The 11,040-nt window shown below is 58.2% G+C and overlaps 3 protein-coding genes across 3 annotated transcripts; all 3 read left to right on the forward strand.

Moving 5' to 3' along the window:
- Positions 1 to 3: 3 nt before the first annotated feature.
- LOC123394328 (flocculation protein FLO11-like) lies at positions 4 to 1,363 on the forward strand (the record flags this gene model as incomplete). Its single annotated transcript, XM_045088132.1, has 1 exon — positions 4 to 1,363. A coding segment is annotated over one exon (1,287 nt), but the record flags the coding sequence as incomplete, so codon positions are not given.
- A 4,166-nt stretch (positions 1,364 to 5,529) lies between these two features.
- LOC123394329 (cell wall protein DAN4-like) lies at positions 5,530 to 6,927 on the forward strand. The gene has a single exon (XM_045088133.1). It carries the CDS (start codon positions 5,932 to 5,934, stop codon positions 6,925 to 6,927), a length of 996 nt encoding a protein of 331 aa, XP_044944068.1. The 5' UTR covers positions 5,530 to 5,931.
- Positions 6,928 to 9,149: 2,222 nt separating this feature from the next.
- On the forward strand, positions 9,150 to 11,027 carry LOC123394330 (mucin-5AC-like). The gene is made up of 2 exons (XM_045088134.1): positions 9,150 to 9,539; positions 9,641 to 11,027. The coding sequence occupies exons 1-2, from the start codon at positions 9,150 to 9,152 to the stop codon at positions 10,952 to 10,954; spliced, it is 1,704 nt and encodes a 567-aa protein (XP_044944069.1). The 3' UTR covers positions 10,955 to 11,027.
- Positions 11,028 to 11,040: the final 13 nt, after the last annotated feature.

Raw genomic sequence — 11,040 nt, forward strand, 5'->3', positions numbered from 1 at the left:
AACACAACACACACGCCAACGACTGATCAGACAAGCGCAACTCCCGTCACCTCAAGTGTCACAAGCACCAGTGCAACTGGGGGAAGCTCGGCACCACCCTCGTCCTTCAGTACTGCTCCAGACACAACAACAGCATCATCTCAGGACCCCACGAGTCAGACCACGGAGACCAGCACAGAACCTCACACCAGCACCATCTCCACAGTGTTCACATCAACTCCCTCCTCCTCCCTACGTGGATCCACGCCCACGGACAAGACTTCCCACGCCACAGCCACCTCTGGGACAGCAGGCACGTCCCCTCCCTCCAGTGTCAGCGACAAGACTTCCACAGGGTCAGACGTGCCCACGTCATCAGCCGCTACAGCTGACTCTTCATCCCCTTCTACTGTTAGCAACACACCGGCCATGACCTCACAGATCCCCACAACACCAGGGTCAACAGACACGCCGCGAGGAAACACAACACACACGCCAACGACTGATCAGACAAGCGCAACTCCCGTCACCTCAAGTGTCACAAGCACCAGTGCAACTGGGGGAAGCTCGGCACCACCCTCGTCCTTCAGTACTGCTCCAGACACAACAACAGCATCATCTCAGGACCCCACGAGTCAGACCACGGAGACCAGCACAGAACCTCACACCAGCACCAACTCCACAGTGTTCACATCAACTCCCTCCTCCTCCCTACGTGGATCCACGCCCACGGACAAGACTTCCCACGCCACAGCCACCTCTGGGACAGCAGGCACGTCCCCTCCCTCCAGTGTCAGCGACAAGACTTCCACAGGGTCAGACGTGCCCACGTCATCAGCCGCTACAGCTGACTCTTCATCCCCTTCTACTGTTAGCAACACACCGGCCATGACCTCACAACACCCCACAACACCAGGGTCAACAGACACACCGCGAGGAAACACAACACACACGCCAACGACTGATCAGACAAGCGCAACTCCCGTCACCTCAAGTGTCACAAGCACCAGTGCAACTGGGGGAAGCTCGGCACCACCCTCGTCCTTCAGTACTGCTCCAGACACAACAACAGCATCATCTCAGGACCCCCACGAGTCAGACCACGGAGACCAGCACAGAACCTCACACCAGCACCATCTCCACAGTGTTCACATCAACTCCCTCCTCCTCCCTACGTGGATCCACGCCCACGGACAAGACTTCCCACGCCACAGCCACCTCTGGGACAGCAGGCACGTCCCCTCCCTCCAGTGTCAGCGACAAGACTTCCACAGGGTCAGACGTGCCCACGTCATCAGCCGCTACAGCTGACTCTTCATCCCCTTCTACTGTTAGCAACACACCGGCCATGACCTCACAGATCCCCACAACACCAGGGTCAACAGACACACGCGAGGAGGAAACACAACACACACGCCAACGACTGATCAGACAAGCGCAACTCCCGTCACCTCAAGTGTCACAAGCACCAGTGCAACTGGGGGAAGCTCGGCACCACCCTCGTCCTTCAGTACTGCTCCAGACACAACAACAGCATCATCTCAGGACCCCACGAGTCAGACCACGGAGACCAGCACAGAACCTCACACCAGCACCATCTCCACAGTGTTCACATCAACTCCCTCCTCCTCCCTACGTGGATCCACGCCCACGGACAAGACTTCCCACGCCACAGCCACCTCTGGGACAGCAGGCACGTCCCCTCCCTCCAGTGTCAGCGACAAGACTTCCACAGGGTCAGACGTGCCCACGTCATCAGCCGCTACAGCTGACTCTTCATCCCCTTCTACTGTTAGCAACACACCGGCCATGACCTCACAGATCCCCACAACACCAGGGTCAACAGACACGCCCGCGAGGAAACACAACACACACGCCAACGACTGATCAGACAAGCGCAACTCCCGTCACCTCAAGTGTCACAAGCACCAGTGCAACTGGGGGAAGCTCGGCACCACCCTCGTCCTTCAGTACTGCTCCAGACACAACAACAGCATCATCTCAGGACCCCACGAGTCAGACCACGGAGACCAGCACAGAACCTCACACCAGCACCAACTCCACAGTGTTCACATCAACTCCCTCCTCCTCCCTACGTGGATCCACGCCCACGGACAAGACTTCCCACGCCACAGCCACCTCTGAGACAGCAGGCACGTCCCCTCCCTCCAGTGTCAGCGACAAGACTTCCACAGGGTCAGACGTGCCCACGTCATCAGCCGCTACAGCTGACTCTTCATCCCCTTCTACTGTTAGCAACACACCGGCCATGACCTCACAACACCCCACAACACCAGGGTCAACAGACACGCCGCGAGGAAACACAACACACACGCCAACGACTGATCAGACAAGCGCAACTCCCGTCACCTCAAGTGTCACAAGCACCAGTGCAACTGGGGGAAGCTCGGCACCACCCTCGTCCTTCAGTACTGCTCCAGACACAACAACAGCATCATCTCAGGACCCCACGAGTCAGACCACGGAGACCAGCACAGAACCTCACACCAGCACCATCTCCACAGTGTTCACATCAACTCCCTCCTCCTCCCTACGTGGATCCACGCCCACGGACAAGACTTCCCACGCCACAGCCACCTCTGGGACAGCAGGCACGTCCCCTCCCTCCAGTGTCAGCGACAAGACTTCCACAGGGTCAGACGTGCCCACGTCATCAGCCGCTACAGCTGACTCTTCATCCCCTTCTACTGTTAGCAACACACCGGCCATGACCTCACAGATCCCCACAACACCAGGGTCAACAGACACGCCGCGAGGAAACACACACCACACACGCCAACGACTGATCAGACAAGCGCAACTCCCGTCACCTCAAGTGTCACAAGCACCAGTGCAACTGGGGGAAGCTCGGCACCACCCTCGTCCTTCAGTACTGCTCCAGACACAACAACAGCATCATCTCAGGACCCCACGAGTCAGACCACGGAGACCAGCACAGAACCTCACACCAGCACCAACTCCACAGTGTTCACATCAACTCCCTCCTCCTCCCTACGTGGATCCACGCCCACGGACAAGACTTCCCACGCCACAGCCACCTCTGGGACAGCAGGCACGTCCCCTCCCTCCAGTGTCAGCGACAAGACTTCCACAGGGTCAGACGTGCCCACGTCATCAGCCGCTACAGCTGACTCTTCATCCCCTTCTACTGTTAGCAACACACCGGCCATGACCTCACAACACCCCACAACACCAGGGTCAACAGACACACCGCGAGGAAACACAACACACACGCCAACGACTGATCAGACAAGCGCAACTCCCGTCACCTCAAGTGTCACAAGCACCAGTGCAACTGGGGGAAGCTCGGCACCACCCTCGTCCTTCAGTACTGCTCCAGACACAACAACAGCATCATCTCAGGACCCCACGAGTCAGACCACGGAGACCAGCACAGAACCTCACACCAGCACCATCTCCACAGTGTTCACATCAACTCCCTCCTCCTCCCTACGTGGATCCACGCCCACGGACAAGACTTCCCACGCCACAGCCACCTCTGGGACAGCAGGCACGTCCCCTCCCTCCAGTGTCAGCGACAAGACTTCCACAGGGTCAGACGTGCCCACGTCATCAGCCGCTACAGCTGACTCTTCATCCCCTTCTACTGTTAGCAACACACCGGCCATGACCTCACAGATCCCCACAACACCAGGGTCAACAGACACACGCCGCGAGGAAAAACACAACACACACGCCAACGACTGATCAGACAAGCGCAACTCCCGTCACCTCAAGTGTCACAAGCACCAGTGCAACTGGGGGAAGCTCGGCACCACCCTCGTCCTTCAGTACTGCTCCAGACACAACAACAGCATCATCTCAGGACCCCACGAGTCAGACCACGGAGACCAGCACAGAACCTCACACCAGCACCAACTCCACAGTGTTCACATCAACTCCCTCCTCCTCCCTACGTGGATCCACGCCCACGGACAAGACTTCCCACGCCACAGCCACCTCTGAGACAGCAGGCACGTCCCCTCCCTCCAGTGTCAGCGACAAGACTTCCACAGGGTCAGACGTGCCCACGTCATCAGCCGCTACAGCTGACTCTTCATCCCCTTCTACTGTTAGCAACACACCGGCCATGACCTCACAACACCCCACAACACCAGGGTCAACAGACACGCCGCGAGGAAACACAACACACACGCCAACGACTGATCAGACAAGCGCAACTCCCGTCACCTCAAGTGTCACAAGCACCAGTGCAACTGGGGGAAGCTCGGCACCACCCTCGTCCTTCAGTACTGCTCCAGACACAACAACAGCATCATCTCAGGACCCCACGAGTCAGACCACGGAGACCAGCACAGAACCTCACACCAGCACCATCTCCACAGTGTTCACATCAACTCCCTCCTCCTCCCTACGTGGATCCACGCCCACGGACAAGACTTCCCACGCCACAGCCACCTCTGGGACAGCAGGCACGTCCCCTCCCTCCAGTGTCAGCGACAAGACTTCCACAGGGTCAGACGTGCCCACGTCATCAGCCGCTACAGCTGACTCTTCATCCCCTTCTACTGTTAGCAACACACCGGCCATGACCTCACAGATCCCCACAACACCAGGGTCAACAGACACACCGCGAGGAAACACAACACACACGCCAACGACTGATCAGACAAGCGCAACTCCCGTCACCTCAAGTGTCACAAGCACCAGTGCAACTGGGGGAAGCTCGGCACCACCCTCGTCCTTCAGTACTGCTCCAGACACAACAACAGCATCATCTCAGGACCCCACGAGTCAGACCACGGAGACCAGCACAGAACCTCACACCAGCACCATCTCCACAGTGTTCACATCAACTCCCTCCTCCTCCCTACGTGGATCCACGCCCACGGACAAGACTTCCCACGCCACAGCCACCTCTGGGACAGCAGGCACGTCCCCTCCCTCCAGTGTCAGCGACAAGACTTCCACAGGGTCAGACGTGCCCACGTCATCAGCCGCTACAGCTGACTCTTCATCCCCTTCTACTGTTAGCAACACACCGGCCATGACCTCACAGATCCCCACAACACCAGGGTCAACAGACACACGCCGCGAGGAAACACAACACACACGCCAACGACTGATCAGACAAGCGCAACTCCCGTCACCTCAAGTGTCACAAGCACCAGTGCAACTGGGGGAAGCTCGGCACCACCCTCGTCCTTCAGTACTGCTCCAGACACAACAACAGCATCATCTCAGGACCCCACGAGTCAGACCACGGAGACCAGCACAGAACCTCACACCAGCACCATCTCCACAGTGTTCACATCAACTCCCTCCTCCTCCCTACGTGGATCCACGCCCACGGACAAGACTTCCCACGCCACAGCCACCTCTGGGACAGCAGGCACGTCCCCTCCCTCCAGTGTCAGCGACAAGACTTCCACAGGGTCAGACGTGCCCACATCATCAGCCGCTACAGCTGACTCTTCATCCCCTTCTACTGTTAGCAACACACCGGCCATGACCTCACAGATCCCCACAACACCAGGGTCAACAGACACGCCGCGAGGAAACACAACACACACACGCCAACGACTGATCAGACAAGCGCAACTCCCGTCACCTCAAGTGTCACAAGCACCAGTGCAACTGGGGGAAGCTCGGCACCACCCTCGTCCTTCAGTACTGCTCCAGACACAACAACAGCATCATCTCAGGACCCCACGAGTCAGACCACGGAGACCAGCACAGAACCTCACACCAGCACCAACTCCACAGTGTTCACATCAACTCCCTCCTCCTCCCTACGTGGATCCACGCCCACGGACAAGACTTCCCACGCCACAGCCACCTCTGAGACAGCAGGCACGTCCCCTCCCTCCAGTGTCAGCGACAAGACTTCCACAGGGTCAGACGTGCCCACGTCATCAGCCGCTACAGCTGACTCTTCATCCCCTTCTACTGTTTAGCAACACACCGGCCATGACCTCACAACACCCCACAACACCAGGGTCAACAGACACGCCGCGAGGAAACACAACACACACGCCAACGACTGATCAGACAAGCGCAACTCCCGTCACCTCAAGTGTCACAAGCACCAGTGCAACTGGGGGAAGCTCGGCACCACCCTCGTCCTTCAGTACTGCTCCAGACACAACAACAGCATCATCTCAGGACCCCACGAGTCAGACCACGGAGACCAGCACAGAACCTCACACCAGCACCATCTCCACAGTGTTCACATCAACTCCCTCCTCCTCCCTACGTGGATCCACGCCCACGGACAAGACTTCCCACGCCACAGCCACCTCTGGGACAGCAGGCACGTCCCCTCCCTCCAGTGTCAGCGACAAGACTTCCACAGGGTCAGACGTGCCCACGTCATCAGCCGCTACAGCTGACTCTTCATCCCCTTCTACTGTTAGCAACACACCGGCCATGACCTCACAGATCCCCACAACACCAGGGTCAACAGACACGCCGCGAGGAAACACAACACACACGCCAACGACTGATCAGACAAGCGCAACTCCCGTCACCTCAAGTGTCACAAGCACCAGTGCAACTGGGGGAAGCTCGGCACCACCCTCGTCCTTCAGTACTGCTCCAGACACAACAACAGCATCATCTCAGGACCCCACGAGTCAGACCACGGAGACCAGCACAGAACCTCACACCAGCACCATCTCCACAGTGTTCACATCAACTCCCTCCTCCTCCCTACGTGGATCCACGCCCACGGACAAGACTTCCCACGCCACAGCCACCTCTGGGACAGCAGGCACGTCCCCTCCCTCCAGTGTCAGCGACAAGACTTCCACAGGGTCAGACGTGCCCACGTCATCAGCCGCTACAGCTGACTCTTCATCCCCTTCTACTGTTAGCAACACACCGGCCATGACCTCACAGATCCCCACAACACCAGGGTCAACAGACACACCGCGAGGAAAACACAACACACACGCCAACGACTGATCAGACAAGCGCAACTCCCGTCACCTCAAGTGTCACAAGCACCAGTGCAACTGGGGGAAGCTCGGCACCACCCTCGTCCTTCAGTACTGCTCCAGACACAACAACAGCATCATCTCAGGACCCCACGAGTCAGACCACGGAGACCAGCACAGAACCTCACACCAGCACCATCTCCACAGTGTTCACATCAACTCCCTCCTCCTCCCTACGTGGATCCACGCCCACGGACAAGACTTCCCACGCCACAGCCACCTCTGGGACAGCAGGCACGTCCCCTCCCTCCAGTGTCAGCGACAAGACTTCCACAGGGTCAGACGTGCCCACGTCATCAGCCGCTACAGCTGACTCTTCATCCCCTTCTACTGTTAGCAACACACCGGCCATGACCTCACAGATCCCCCACAACACCAGGGTCAAACAGACACACCGCGAGGAAACACAACACACACGCCAACGACTGATCAGACAAGCGCAACTCCCGTCACCTCAAGTGTCACAAGCACCAGTGCAACTGGGGGAAGCTCGGCACCACCCTCGTCCTTCAGTACTGCTCCAGACACAACAACAGCATCATCTCAGGACCCCACGAGTCAGACCACGGAGACCAGCACAGAACCTCACACCAGCACCATCTCCACAGTGTTCACATCAACTCCCTCCTCCTCCCTACGTGGATCCACGCCCACGGACAAGACTTCCCACGCCACAGCCACCTCTGGGACAGCAGGCACGTCCCCTCCCTCCAGTGTCAGCGACAAGACTTCCACAGGGTCAGACGTGCCCACGTCATCAGCCGCTACAGCTGACTCTTCATCCCCTTCTACTGTTAGCAACACACCGGCCATGACCTCACAGATCCCCACAACACCAGGGTCAACAGACACGCCGCGAGGAAACACAACACACACGCCAACGACTGATCAGACAAGCGCAACTCCCGTCACCTCAAGTGTCACAAGCACCAGTGCAACTGGGGGAAGCTCGGCACCACCCTCGTCCTTCAGTACTACTCCAGACACAACAACAGCATCATCTCAGGACCCCACGAGTCAGACCACGGAGACCAGCACAGAACCTCACACCAGCACCATCTCCACAGTGTTCACATCAACTCCCTCCTCCTCCCTACGTGGATCCACGCCCACGGACAAGACTTCCCACGCCACAGCCACCTCTGGGACAGCAGGCACGTCCCCTCCCTCCAGTGTCAGCGACAAGACTTCCACAGGGTCAGACGTGCCCACGTCATCAGCCGCTACAGCTGACTCTTCATCCCCTTCTACTGTTAGCAACACACCGGCCATGACCTCACAGATCCCCACAACACCAGGGTCAACAGACACGCCGCGAGGGAAACACAACACACACGCCAACGACTGATCAGACAAGCGCAACTCCCGTCACCTCAAGTGTCACAAGCACCAGTGCAACTGGGGGAAGCTCGGCACCACCCTCGTCCTTCAGTACTGCTCCAGACACAACAACAGCATCATCTCAGGACCCCACGAGTCAGACCACGGAGACCAGCACAGAACCTCACACCAGCACCATCTCCACAGTGTTCACATCAACTCCCTCCTCCTCCCTACGTGGATCCACGCCCACGGACAAGACTTCCCACGCCACAGCCACCTCTGGGACAGCAGGCACGTCCCCTCCCTCCAGTGTCAGCGACAAGACTTCCACAGGGTCAGACGTGCCCACGTCATCAGCCGCTACAGCTGACTCTTCATCCCCTTCTACTGTTAGCAACACACCGGCCATGACCTCACAGATCCCCCACAACACCAGGGTCAACAGACACACCGCGAGGAAACACAACACACACGCCAACGACTGATCAGACAAGCGCAACTCCCGTCACCTCAAGTGTCACAAGCACCAGTGCAACTGGGGGAAGCTCGGCACCACCCTCGTCCTTCAGTACTGCTCCAGACACAACAACAGCATCATCTCAGGACCCCACGAGTCAGACCACGGAGACTAGCACAGAACCTCACACCAGCACCATCTCCACAGTGTTCACATCAACTCCCTCCTCCTCCCTACGTGGATCCACGCCCACGGACAAGACTTCCCACGCCACAGCCACCTCTGGGACAGCAGGCACGTCCCCTCCCTCCAGTGTCAGCGACAAGACTTCCACAGGGTCAGACGTGCCCACGTCATCAGCCGCTACAGCTGACTCTTCATCCCCTTCTACTGTTAGCAACACACCAGCCATGACCTCACAGATCCCCACAACACCAGGGTCAACAGACACACCGCGAGGAAACACAACACACACGCCAACGACTGATCAGACAAGCGCAACTCCCGTCACCTCAAGTGTCACAAGCACCAGTGCAACTGGGGGGAAGCTCGGCACCACCCTCGTCCTTCAGTACTGCTCCAGACACAACAACAGCATCATCATCTCAGGACCCCACGAGTCAGACCACGGAGACCAGCACAGAACCTCACACCAGCACCATCTCCACAGTGTTCACATCAACTCCCTCCTCCTCCCTACGTGGATCCACGCCCACGGACAAGACTTCCCACGCCACAGCCACCTCTGGGACAGCAGGCACGTCCCCTCCCTCCAGTGTCAGCGACAAGACTTCCACAGGGTCAGACGTGCCCACGTCATCAGCCGCTACAGCTGACTCTTCATCCCCTTCTACTGTTAGCAACACACCGGCCATGACCTCACAGATCCCCACAACACCAGGGTCAACAGACACACCGCGAGGAAAACACAACACACACGCCAACGACTGATCAGACAAGCGCAACTCCCGTCACCTCAAGTGTCACAAGCACCAGTGCAACTGGGGGAAGCTCGGCACCACCCTCGTCCTTCAGTACTGCTCCAGACACAACAACAGCATCATCTCAGGACCCCACGAGTCAGACCACGGAGACCAGCACAGAACCTCACACCAGCACCATCTCCACAGTGTTCACATCAACTCCCTCCTCCTCCCTACGTGGATCCACGCCCACGGACAAGACTTCCCACGCCACAGCCACCTCTGGGACAGCAGGCACGTCCCCTCCCTCCAGTGTCAGCGACAAGACTTCCACAGGGTCAGACGTGCCCACGTCATCAGCCGCTACAGCTGACTCTTCATCCCCTTCTACTGTTAGCAACACACCGGCCATGACCTCACAGATCCCCACAACACCAGGGTCAACAGACACACCGCGAGGAAACACAACACACACGCCAACTACTGATCAGACAAGCGCAACTCCCGTCACCTCAAGTGTCACAAGCACCAGTGCAACTGGGGGAAGCTCGGCACCACCCTCGTCCTTCAGTACTGCTCCAGACACAACAACAGCATCATCTCAGGACCCCACGAGTCAGACCACGGAGACCAGCACAGAACCTCACACCAGCACCATCTCCACAGTGTTCACATCAACTCCCTCCTCCTCCCTACGTGGATCCACGTCCACGGACAAGACTTCCCACGCCACAGCCACCTCTGGGACAGCAGGCACGTCCCCTCCCTCCAGTGTCAGCGACAAGACTTCCACAGGGTCAGACGTGCCCACGTCATCAGCCGCTACAGCTGACTCTTCATCCCCTTCTACTGTTAGCAAGACACCGGCCATGACCTCACAACACCCCACAACACCAGGGTCAACAGACACACCGCGAGGAAACACAACACACACGCCAACGACTGATCAGACAAGCGCAACTCCCGTCACCTCAAGTGTCACAAGCACCAGTGCAACTGGGGGAAGCTCGGCACCACCCTCGTCCTTCAGTACTGCTCCAGACACAACAACAGCATCATCTCAGGACCCCCACGAGTCAGACCACGGAGACCAGCACAGAACCTCACACCAGCACCATCTCCACAGTGTTCACATCAACTCCCTCCTCCTCCCTACGTGGATCCACGCCCACGGACAAGACTTCCCACGCCACAGCCACCTCTGGGACAGCAGGCACGTCCCCTCCCTCCAGTGTCAGCGACAAGACTTCCACAGGGTCAGACGTGCCCACGTCATCAGCCGCTACAGCTGACTCTTCATCCCCTTCTACTGTTAGCAACACACCGGCCATGACCTCACAGATCCCCACAACACCAGGGTCAACAGACACACACCGCG

This window comes from Mustela putorius, unplaced genomic scaffold (assembly GCF_011764305.1).
Source record: "Mustela putorius furo isolate JIRA1106 unplaced genomic scaffold, ASM1176430v1.1 tig00003834_pilon_pilon_pilon, whole genome shotgun sequence".
Classification (NCBI taxonomy): Eukaryota; Metazoa; Chordata; class Mammalia; order Carnivora; family Mustelidae; genus Mustela; species Mustela putorius.

Bases quoted from the DNA above. Each gene is read 5' to 3' on its own strand.
- LOC123394330 (XM_045088134.1), top strand. From the start codon at position 9,150: ATGACCTCACAGATCCCCACAACACCAGGGTCAACAGACACACCGCGA. The intron at 9,540-9,640 runs GTCAGACGTGCC...CCACAACACCAG, and splicing joins AGCGACAAGACTTCCACAGG to GGTCAACAGACACACCGCGA.
- LOC123394329 (XM_045088133.1), top strand. From the start codon at position 5,932: ATGACCTCACAACACCCCACAACACCAGGGTCAACAGACACGCCGCGA.